At 41.4% G+C, this 12,684-nt stretch overlaps 1 protein-coding gene across 2 annotated transcripts in view; it reads left to right on the plus strand.

Moving 5' to 3' along the window:
• kat2a (K(lysine) acetyltransferase 2A) overlaps positions 1–8,060 on the plus strand; it is a 59,197-nt gene extending 51,137 nt beyond the window's left edge. The window contains exons 16-18 of one of the 2 annotated variants that reach the window (XM_078529258.1): positions 4,522–4,585; positions 6,225–6,309; positions 7,106–8,060. In XM_078529258.1, the coding sequence (XP_078385384.1) occupies positions 4,522–4,585; positions 6,225–6,309; positions 7,106–7,299 (343 nt within the window). In that variant the 3' untranslated portion in view covers positions 7,300–8,060. Of the gene's footprint in view, positions 1–4,521; positions 4,586–6,224; positions 6,310–7,105 lie in introns of those variants that run through there. The other variant, XR_013573376.1, reaches the window with a different exon arrangement.
• The last annotated feature ends 4,624 nt before the right edge of the window (positions 8,061–12,684 follow it).

Consider the following 12,684-nt stretch of genomic DNA (forward strand, 5'->3'; position numbering starts at 1 on the left):
GGTGAATCAGTACCTCCTCCATGTTGAACACCAATTGGAGGAAGCACTAAGGGTGGCAAGGGTGCAGAATGTACTCTGGGTGGGTGATTTCAATGCCCAAGAGGGACACGATCGCACCACTACAGACCGAGCTGGCTGAGTCCTAAAGGACATAGCTGCTAGACTGGGTCTGTGGCAGGTGTTGAGGGAACCAACAAGAGGGAAAAACATACTTGACCTCATCCTCACCAACCTGCCTGCCGTAGATGCATCTGTCCGTGACAGTATCGGTGGGAGTGACCATTGCACAGTCCTTGAGGGGATGAAGTCCCGCCTTCACGTTAAGGATATCCTCCATCATGTTGTGTGGCACTACCACCGTGCTAAATGGGATAGCACTCGATCAGATCTAGCAACTCAAGACTGGGCAACCATGATGTGTGGGCCATCAGAAGCAGTAGAATTGTACTGGACCACAATCTGTAACCTCATGGCCCAGCATATCCCCACTCTACCATTACCACCAAGCCAGGGCATCAACCCTGTTTCAATGAAGAGTACAGGAGGGCATGCCAGGAACAGCACCAGGCATACCTAAAAATGAGGTATCGGCCTGGTGAAGCTACAACACAGGACTACATGCATGCCAAACAGTGAAAGCAGCATGCGATTGACAGGGATAAGCGATCCCACAACCAACGAATCAGATCTAAGCTCTGCAGTCCTGCCACATCCAGTTGTGAATGGTGGCGGACAATTAAGCAACTTACCGGAGGAGGAGGCTCCACAAATATCCCCAAGCTCAATGGGGGAGCCCAGCACATCAGCGCAGAAGATGAGGCTGAAGCATTTGCAACAATCTTCAGCCAGAAGTGCCAAGTGGATTATCCATATCAGCCTCCTACGGAGGTCCCCAGCACCACAGATGCTAGTCTTCAGTCAATTCAATTCACTCCATGTGATATCAAAAAATGACTGAAAGTACTAGGTACTGCAAAGTCTATAGGTCCTGACAATATTCTGGCAATAGTATTGAAGACTTGTGCACCAGAACTTGTCACGCCGCTAGCCAAGCTGTTCCAGTACAGCTACACCACTGGCATCTACCTGGCAATGTGGAAAATTGCCCAGTGTGGAAAATTGCCCAGGTATGTCCTGTACACAGAAAGCAGTACAAATGCATCCCAGCCCATTACCACCCGATCAGTCTACTCTCAGTCATCAGTAAAGTGACAGAAAGAGCCATCAACAGTGCTATCAAGCAGCTTTTGCTTAGCTGTTTACTGATGTTCAGTTTGGATTCTGCCAGGATCACCCAGCTCCTGACCTCATTACAGCCTTGGTTCAAACATGGACAAAAGAGCTGAACTACAGAGGTGAGGTGAAAGTAACTGCCTTTGACATCAAGGAAGCATTTGACTGAGTATGGCATCAAGGAGCCCTCACAAAACTGGAGTCAATGGAAATCAGGGGGAAAACTCTGTTACCTAGCACAAAGGAAGATGGTTGTGGTTGCTCGAGGTCAATCATCTCAGTCCCGGGACATCACTGCAGGAGCTCCTCAGGGTAGTGTCCTAGGCCCAACCATTTGCAGCTGCTTCATCAATGACCTTCCATCATAAGGTCAAAAGTGGGGATGTTCACTGATGATTGCAGAATGTTTAGCACCATTCGCGACTCCTCAGGTACTGAAGCAGTCCATGTCCAAACGCAGCAAGACCTGCACAATATCCAGGCTTGGGCTGACAAGTGACAAATAACATTCGTGCCTCATGTGCCAGGCAATGACCATCTCCAATAAGAGGGAATCTAACCATCGCCTCTTGACATTCATGGCATTACCCTCGTTGGATCTCCCACTATGAACATCCTGGAGGTTAATATTGACCAGAAACTGAACTGGACTGACCATATAAATACTGTAGCTACAAGAACAGGTCAGAGGCTAGGAATCTTGCAGCGAGTAACTCATGCTGACTCCCCAAAGCCTGTCCACCATGCACAAGTCAGGAGTGTGATGGAATTGTTATGGCACAGCAGATGGTAAATGCTGAGCTGCTCAAATCCCAGAGGAAACTTGAAACAGCTGGCACAACTGTTTTTGCAAGTTATATTTTATTTCAAATGCATGCCTTGAATTCAATAGTAATAAGTCCACCAAGTCTTAAAGTTTTTTTTACAAAACTAAATTAAACATTTTTTTAATAAAATAAAAGATTTTAAGCACATACATAGGTCTAAAAATTACTACCATGATAACTCTTAGCTCCCCTAATTAATCTGACTCCCAATTACACCTCCGTTAAGGCAACAGTAATACAAGATAGATTTGAACAGACCCAAGCAAAGCACGCAACACCCTGGACAGGGATACTCACAATGAGCCCTCCCAGCTTCGGTTCCTGTAGACATCAGCTTGATGCATAGAAGCTGGAGGCTTTTCATACTTGCCAGATCTTAGGATGCCCTCTGCCCATACATAACCTCAGCTCCTTTATACATGCTTCTCTCTTTTTAATGTAAAACCCATTGTCCCAAAATGTCCCCGCAACTTTACCTCTTCCATAATATAAATCTTCCACAGCACTTATACCATCAGTAACCCTTGGGGGAAAATAAACACACTGTTTGGCCCAGCCTCTGCTGGCTAGGTGCAACACTCCACCATCTTTTTGAAATTCACGACTCTGATTTATCTAAAAATGCAAATGCTCTTAACACCTCACACTCTAAAACCCCAGCCATGTTTATGTATTTAGCATTTCAAACCTAGCTTCTCTTTTGATAACTCAGAAGCTCCAGACCAGCTGTCTGCAATTCACTTAAAACCCCCACACACACATCCACACAGAGAAACTAATCCAAACCTCATTATTAACTTATCTTTAAAATAAATCACAATATTCACAGAATCACAGTGCAGAAGAGGCCCTTCGGCCCATCGAGTCTGCACTGACACTTGAGAAACACCTGACCTACCTACCTAACCCCATTTACCAGCATTTGGCCCATAGCCTTGAATGTTGTGATGTGCCAAGTGCTCATCCAGGTACTTTTTAAAGGATGTGAGGCAACCCGCCCCCACCACCCTCCCAGGCAGCGCAATGTTGTGGTCGCTATCGCTAAAATGCTCGCCAGCACCACCTCAACCACCTGTCCGGCTTCATTCCCCAGAATTAGGTCCAGTAATGCGCCGTCCCTTGTTGGACCCTCTACATATTGACCTTAAAAGTTCTCCTGTACACATTTCAAGAAATCCACTCCATCGAAGCCTTTAACACTATGTCTATCCCAATTAATGTTGGGAAAGTTGAAATCACCTAATATAATTACCCTATTGTTATTGTTTTTACACAACTCCACAAATTGTGCACATATTTGGTCCTCAATTTCCCGTGGACTATCTGGGGGTCTAAACACCTAATAATGTGGTTGCCCCTTTTTTATTCCTAAGCTCTACCCACAAAGCTTCATTCGATGCCCCCTCCAAGATATCATCTCTCCTTACTGCAGTAACTTACTCCTTAACTAATAATGCAACGCCTCCTCCTCTTTTACCCCCTCCCCTGTCTCTCCTGAAGATTCTATATCCCGGAATGTTGAGCTGCCAATCCTGCCCTTCCCTCAACCACGTCTCAGTGATGGCTACTATATCATAATTCCACGTGTCAATCCTCACCCTTAACTCATCCGTTTTACCTGTAATACTCCTGGCATTAAAGTAGAGGCCATCCAGCCTTGCCTTACTCCTTTGAAGCTTATTGCAGCTGTACTCCCTCTGACTTGATTGTTTTACTGTATTATGATCTGACCCTATTCTGCTAACATTCTGTGTCCCCTCCCCCTGCTGAATTAGTTTAAACTCCTCCCAACAGCACTAGCAAACCCTCCCGCAAGGACGTTAGTCCCGCTGTGGTTCAAATGTAGACCGTCCCGCTTGTACAGGTCCCAGTGGTCCAGGAATATTATGAAAATTATTATATTTTCATGACAAGAATACTCTCCAGTTGCCTGGATGAGTGCAGCTCCAGAAACACTCAAGAAACTTGACACCATCCACAACTAAGCAGCCTGCTTGATTGGCACTCCATCTATGAACATTCACTCCCTCCACCGCCAAGGCACAGTGGCAGCAGTGTGTGTACCATCGACAAGATGCACTGCAGCAACTCACCAAGCTTCCTTAGACAGCACTTTCCAAACCCACGACCACTACCATCTAGAAGGGCAAGGACAGCAGATACACGGGAGCACCACCACCTGCAAGTTCACCTCCAAGTCACTCACCATCCTGACTTAAAACTACTTAACCATTTTTTTCACTGTCACTGGGTCAAAATCCTGAAACTCCCTCCCTAACAGCACTGTGGGTGTACCTACACCACATGGACTGCAGCGGTTCAAGAAGGCAGCTCACCACCACCTTCTCAAGGGCAATTTGCGATGGGCAATAAATGCTGGCCCAGCCAGTGACGCCCCCATCCCATGAATGAATAATAATAAAAAATTAGAATCATAACCTATTTCTGCTTTGTTTTTTAGAAAAGAACTGAAGGATCCAGATCAGCTGCACAACTCTTTGAAAAATCTACTGGCCCAAATAAAGGTTGTGAGAAGAGAGTACATAGGATACACCTAGGATATGGTTAAAGGATTATTTTTAATAATCCTTGTTAATGTGAACAACACAGCTATGTTATTGATCTCTAGATTTCTGAAATTGAGCACTGATATAATTGAGTCATTGCTTTTGCACTAGAAGATACAAATTATCCAAGGTGATATTGAATTAAAAGGATTAAAATATATAACCATGAAACCTGTACCTCATCTATTTTCTGAATCAGTTGAAGTAAATATTTTCTGTGCTAACTGGTAGCAGTAGTATCAAGCAGTTAAGCGTACTGAGTTATCTCTCAAAGTTCAATCTGTTAAAATATTCTGATGGTCAGCACATTCAATTATTCATTCGGTTACCGATGTTCTTTTGTAGTCATAACCACCACAGGTTGCAAACCATTTAGTTTTAAATTAAGCGGCAAGTTACCTTCACGCCACACAAGTGCCAGGCAATAATCATCTCCAACAAGAAAGAATGTTACCTTTCTCCCCTTGACATCACTGGTATTACCATTCCTGAATCCTCCTCCATCAACATCCTGGGGGTTATCATTGACAGAAACTGAACTAGACCAGCCATATAAATACTGTGATTACCAGAGTCGGTCAAAGGCTGGGAGCGCTGGAGAGTAACTTACCTCCTGACTCTTCAAAGCCTGTCCACCATCTACAAGGCTCAAGTCAGGAGTATGATGGAATACTCTCCATTTCCCCGGCCGAGTGCTGCTCCAACAGCACTTGTAGCTTGACGCCATCTGGGACAAAGCAGTCCACTTGATTGGCACCCTATCCACTAGCCTAAAAACACTCTCTCCACCACCAAAGCTGGGTGGCAGCAGTGTATACCATCTTCAAGATGCACTGCAGAAATTCACACAAGGCGGCTGCGGCAGCACCTTCAAAACCTGTGACTTCTACCACCTCGAAGGAAAAGGGCAGCAGATGCATGGAAAAACCAACACCTTCAAGTTGCCCTCCAAGCCACACACCATCCTGACTTGGAACCATCTTGCCATTCCTTCATTGTCACTGGGTCAAAATCCTGAGACTTCCTTCCCAACAACAGTGTAGCCTGCAACGGTTCAAGGCAGTGGCTCACCACCACCTTCTCAAGGACAACTAGAGATGGGCGATAAATGCTGCCAGTGATGCCTACACCCCGTGTAAAAATAAATTTTAAACAAAGCCTCTAAAGTCAAGACTTTACAGCTCCTTCTTCCTTACATTCTTGTTTGGGCTTTTAAGCAACACATTCTAGCTGAGATAGTGAGCAGATAACCTCTCAGGATGCCACCAATGCTGCTCTGCATCTAGAATGTGGAACTGGTTGCAAGCCAGATTGTACTTGAGTGAAACCCACGGTAACTTTGGTTTTCTTTACTGTGAGCAAGTAATCAGTTTCTGCTGGGCACCTCTCCGTGATAACACTGCTAAGGTGGTGTACCTACAGTGTAGGGAATTGCAGAGGCAGAGCCAGATCCATCTTTCACTGCACTGTGGTAAAACTTGCTGTATCACATAGTATGTTTTAGTTCTATTTATTTGCATACTTCCCTCCAAAATAAAGAACTGAAATTCTATTTCCTGGTACTCACAATCTCATATAAACTATTTTTCTTTAACAGAGCCATCCTAGCGCTTGGCCTTTCATGGAACCAGTGAAGAAGTCCGAGGCTCCAGATTACTATGAAATTATTCGGTTTCCAATCGGTATGTTTATGTAATTGCACAAGGTTTTCATTTTAACTCTTTCACCTTTGTTGTAAAGTAGATATATAAAGTACTTAAATAATTGGCCCTACATACAGTGCAATTTAACTTTTAATTAGCTATTTGCATTTATTCAGATTACTGTTCTGTGATGTTTGAGCATTAATACAGTTAGTCTCTGTGATTATGATTGTGGTGACCTGTAGCGGGTTCTACTTGACCCAACATTAATCAGCTGGGCCACGCTGTCCTTTTTTTAAGCTTATTAATGAGAATCTACTAAAGAAAAAGTTTCAAAAGCAATAGCCACTTTGTGAGGTAGCTTATCTTAAGAATTTGTTCCAATCAACAGCAATTCATTTGAATTTGAGCCAATTTATATCCTGCTGGGCAGCTTATCTCTTGATGAGCCTTTTCATTGGTTTTGTTTTTGTAAAGAGAGAATGACACTTAAACATCATTTTCATTCTTGCTTCGGGTCTGTCCTGAGGCCTATAACTACACTAACGTAGCAACAGTTCCCTTCCTAAATTATAGCAGTTAACCAAAATGGGGCAGTTAGACTGTATACAAGAATGTAAATTTGGCCACTCTTTTTCACCTATGAATTCAGCACATCTTAAGTTATGTATCTTATTTTACATTGTGGAAAATGCCAACTTGCACAAGCTGCAAAGTATAAGTATTTACCATTTTTAGATTTTCTTATTCCCTATATTTTATTTTCATATAAATTGCAAAAGAAACTCATACTATGTGGATATGATGGCTATATTGATCCTTGTTTTTGCCTCAGATTTAAAGAGTATGAGTGACCGGCTAAAGAATCGTTATTATGTTTCCAAGAAGTTATTTATCGCCGATGTCCAACGTATCATCACAAATTGCCGCGAGTATAACCCTCCTGAGAGCGAGTACTGCAAATGTGCCAACATGCTGGAGAAGTTTTTCTACTTCAAGATTAAAGAAATGGGGCTCTTGGACAAGTGAAAACACTTCTACAAGGGATAGCTGAAAGCTTGGATGTTCAGACAAGACCTGACAGACCAAGGTCCCAGCAGAATAAACTACTCATAAACCGCATAAACTCGGTCTGATCAGTGCATTTCAAAAAGTGGCATTACTGAAATTTGTTTGAATGCCTTTATGATATCCTGTAATTGCATGGGCTGGTTAATGGTACCCATAATGAATCATTATCTTTACAAACATCCAGTCTGTTCCAGTGTTTAACTGTTGAAGTATCCATCTCACTGCATGTAGTTTCTTCTGTCAACAATGTACACAAATAATCAAGACATTGGATGCTCCATTTGGATACCAATGATCTGTAATATTCACACATATGCAAAGATGATGCACATCACAGAAGTAATCACTAAGCATTTATGTTGCTTATTGAAATCGATGATGGAACCTACACAAAGTAGATCATTTCAGCAGAATGCGTTCTACTGTGAGCTTCTCACGTTTCACTCTGTGGAGTCTGTGACTTCAGCGTTGCCTGTCAGTAAATGATAAATAGGGCATGTTGTGATAATGCCTGACTACCTACAGATTTTGTAATTTTTTTTTTAAACTGAGTTGCATTTTGTACGTTTGCTGTAACGTCTTGCTGATGTAAATAAATTCAGCAGTAACTTCACTCAAATTGTAGATACAGTCTTTATTTGCTCTTTGCAAAACAACTGCTGTGGTCATCTATGTAAGTCACCATGTAAAAACATTAAATACCACTTTTGGATATTCAAGATATATTAATGTAAATCTTTATTTTACTGCGTTATTGGCCTATTACTAGTGTTTTTTTTAAGATGTATGTTAAATTAGATTTTGTCACTGAGCATAACAATTCTGCAAAAATGATAACATACATTTGTTGCACAATTCAATACACTGGAAGGTTTCATTGTCAATGGGAGGATTTGCAAGAACATTGATGAAGCTTTTGTGTTAACTTTCAACTCTGCTGAAAAGAAGAGTAGGAGCTTTGCTCCAATACATTTTTATTTGGTGAACTTATGAGTTTAACTTTCAGATTCACTTTTGTCATGACTTTTCTGTAGCTTCATGGAAATTTTGGTTAAATTTTCCATTTGCAACTAGAATTGCATGTGACCGGGTTAGCCCTAGGAGAGCCCAGCAAAATCCATAGCTTGCAATTTACAGTTGTAGCTCTGTGTTCCTGGTTTTCAACTGGAGGGTGTCTTTCATTCTTGAACATTGCAGTTCTCGGCAATCCATGAAGTATTGACAAAGACCCATTGTTCGGAGAACAAAATGTCAAATTAAATTATTTTGTCTGTAACTATCTAAGTAACAAGAGAATACTGAAGGTTATTATGGAATCAAATAATAAGGCATATTTATCTCTAGGCTATACATGCCTAATTCAAATTAATCCACCAGAATGAAACGTGAGTCTAGTCTGAGCCAAATGAATTTGCACTGTTGCCATGAAACATTCATTTTGGGATGCCTGTTGTCATTCGTGCAGATTTTAAAAGATGAATGCAGCCAAAGTTTTGTTTTTAAATAAAAAATACTATTCCAAGGAAATCAAATTCAACCAACATGTTGAAAAAAGTATCCCAATTTGCTTTGAGCCCCAGAAAAGGTTAGCCCTTGTCATTTGGGAATCATGACATTACATATAACTTTCAGTAAGGGGAGAATTAAGCAGGGTTCCTGCTTGTGATTGCTGTACTTCCTGGAAATATGCACATGTGGAAGCTACATAAGGTGACATTGGACTCAGCTACGACGCCATCATATTGAGCTTGCACATGGAGACTGGCCGGTGTGGTGAAAAATGGAGACCTGCTGCTAGCTGTGGCACTGAACTGCTTGAGTTGATGTTTTTGAGCTACAAGCCTCTGTTTCTACAGTTGCTGTTTTATCCTGTAGACTTTGAAACTCATGACTTTTTTCTATAAAGACACTCTATAACTTAAACATCATTCTGTTTGCTAATTTTAATGAATAAATAAAATGATCTTGCAAACCTAGTATTAAATTGCAATGTAGCAAAGCTTCATACTGAAAAAGAATAAAAGATCATAATTTCATCAAATAATAAGACCATAAGACGTAGGAGCAGAAGTAGGCCATTTGGCCCATTGAGTCTCCTCTACCATTTGATGAGATCATGGCTGATCTGATAGTCCTCAACTTCACTTTCCCGCCTTGTCCCCATAAACCTTGATTCCCTTACTGATTAAAAATCTGTCTATCTAAACCTTGAATATACATAATGACCCACCCTCTACAGCCCTCTGTGGTAAAGAATTCCACAGATTGACTACCCTCTGAGAGAAGAAATTCCTCCTCATCTCTTTTAAATGGGCGTCCCCTTACTCTGAGGTTACGCCCTCTGGTCCTAGACTCTCCCACAAGGGGAAACGACCTCTCAGCATCTACCTTGTCAAGCCCCCTAAGAATCTTACATGTTTCAATAAGGTTGCCTCTCATTCTTCTAAACTCCAATGAGTACAGGCCCAGCCTACTCAACCTGTCCTCATAAGAAAATCCCTTCATACCCGGAATCAACCCAGTGAACCTTCTCTGGACTGTCTCCAATGCCAGTATATCTTTCCTTAGATAAGGGGACCAAAATTGTTCGCAGTATTCTAGGTGTGGTCTAACTAGTGCCTTGTATAGTTTTAGCAAGACTTTGCTATTTTTATTCTCCATTCCCTTTGAAATAAAGGCCAACATTCCATTTGCCTTCCCTATTACCTGCTGAATGTTAGCTTTTTGGGATTCATGGACAAGGACTCCCAAATCCCTCTGTGCTGCAGCCTTTCTCCATTTAAATAATATTCAGCTCCTCTCCTCCTGCTAAAGTGCATAACCTAATTTTCCCACCTTATATTCCATCTGCCAAGTTTACCCACTCACTCAACCTGTCTATATCCCTCTGTAGGCTCCTTGTGTCATCCTCACCACTTGCCTTCCCACCTACTTTTGTGTCATCTGCAAACTTGGCGATAGTACATTCACTTTCCTCATCTAAGTCATTAATATATATTGTAAATAATTGAGGCCCCAGCACTGATCCCTGTGGCACTCCACTAATTACAGATTGCCATCCTGAAAATGCTCCCCTTATCCCAACTCTCTCTTTTCTATTAGTTAGCCAATCCTCTATCCATGCTAATATACTACTCCCAACACTATGGGCTCTCATCTTATGAGGTAGCCTTATAAGCGGTACCTTACGGAACGCCTTTTGGAAATCCAAATATATTACAACCACTGCAAGCTAACAGTCTAGAAAACATGTTTACAACTTAAAGCAGTTCAAGTCCTTCAAACCCGACGGCTTTTTAAAATCTTTTATTTGTTTACAGTCTCTTACAGCATGCCAGTGCAGCCTCCGTAGCATTCATTTCAAGCAACACACCATGATACAGGTAAAGAAAATCATATTACATGGTACAGAGAATGACAGTGCACCATATAGCCAAGTATGTGTGGTTTTAATGGATTCTACAGCTCTCCTTTACTCATATCCATCTTCTGGATAATTCTTGCTAAGTATTATTTCTCCCTTGCCTTCGACTGTCCCATTTCCTTGTTAATTCAGGCATCCAATGCCAATTTTTAGAAATTCAAATTCTTTGACCTCCTTTAATTTTAATCCCTCTGACCGATACCAATGTGTTTACCTGTGCTTTGATTGTTTAATTAAAAACTGGGCTTCTGTGTAGAGCAATGCCTTGATTTAATTTAGAGTTGTGTCTTGCTCTGCTGAGCCACATTTATCATTTCATGCCTGAGATCCAATCTTCAGGGCATCTTCACTGTGTGTTCCAGAAGCTAGTTACCCCAATATCATGCCAAATGATGCAAGATGTTCGTGGGCTTTCAGCTGATCCTTTCACCGAAGGAGATGATTTGTTTTAAATTCCCATTTGGAGGTGTAATTTTCCTGTTTCTATCTTGCATCCTACCATTTCACCTCATTCCTGAACCTGGTGGGACTTTACTGTCCAATATAATATCAACACATAGGTCAAATTTTTCCACTTAGTCCGAGTTTTAATGTTTATTTTACTTGCCGGAACCTTCTCTTGGACCTTTTATTTCCCAAAATAACCTGCTACATTGTGATTGATTCCATTCCTATCATTGCAAAATTATTCCAAATCCAAACAGTAATATTGTTAACAGTCAATGCTAAGCTGTATTTTGCCAAACCACCTCCCTTGATACATAGGAACCACCTAGACTGCATCCCTTTCTTTTAATTAAACTTTGATTAGGCCCTTAAATATTTCCAATTTCAGAAGTGAATACCCAAACTTGGTGATTTTACAGTGTTTTACATTAGGGATAGAAGCGCTTGCGATTAGTTTGGGGGTAACTGTGTCTTCATTCTTGATCTGCTCCTGGAGTATCACTTCTAGCAGCACAACCCTCTTAATCATTGCCACAAATCCAAATACAACAAAACAGAACTTGGGTTCTGCCTGGATCTCTTGCTACGCCATCAATATTCTTAGAGTCCAGAAAACCAAGGGTTACTGTTAAATACTAAATTCATCGTAGCTCTGCTTGAGAGCCCAAGGGGTTAATTTTCTAATTCATAATTTTCTCCTGCCATAATAGTGGAATAGTCACTAAAGTTAAAAAAACTTGAATTTTAATAATGCCCAATATATAAATTTACATTCAGCAAAAGTTGCATGGTGAATTAAAAAGACAGCTGTCATTGGAAAAGGTTAACTTTTTTCACATTTATAAAAAGTTGTGGAAAGGTGTTGTCAGATAGGAAGAGGAATATAGGACTTAGCAGCAGGACAATTGGCCCCTCAAACCCCCTCTGCCATCCAACAAGACCTTGCCTGATCTGGTCGTGGTCTCAACTCCACTTTCCTGACACAATTGCACCAATTGCACCAATTAATGCAATTTTTAAAAAAAACCAATTCCCTGATTGAAAAAAGAACCAAGCTCCATTTTACCTTTTCTTTTGCCGAGTCTTTGTACCTTTTGGAGGAATGGTAGTATAGTCATTATTCTACTGGGATAATAATCTCGAGGGCTGATGCAGCGGAATGAATTCATGCCATAGAAGCTGGAGAATTTAAAGATAATTAATTAAATAAATTTGGAATAAAAAGCTAACATCAGTCACGATAGCCATGAAACTATTGGATTGTTGTTAAAACAAAAACCCTCTTTCTCTAACACCCTTTCAGGGAAGGGAACCTGATATCTTTACCCAGTTTGGCCTGTAAGTGACTCCAGATCCCCCGCCCTAGTTGATCCTTAAATGTCCTCTGAAGTGCCCTGGCAAGCCATTCGGTTGTTAGGGATGGGCAATAAATGTTGGCCTTGCCAGCAATGCCCACATCCCATGAATAAATA

This window comes from Cetorhinus maximus, chromosome 25 (assembly GCF_964194155.1).
Source record: "Cetorhinus maximus chromosome 25, sCetMax3.hap1.1, whole genome shotgun sequence".
Classification (NCBI taxonomy): domain Eukaryota; kingdom Metazoa; phylum Chordata; class Chondrichthyes; order Lamniformes; family Cetorhinidae; genus Cetorhinus; species Cetorhinus maximus.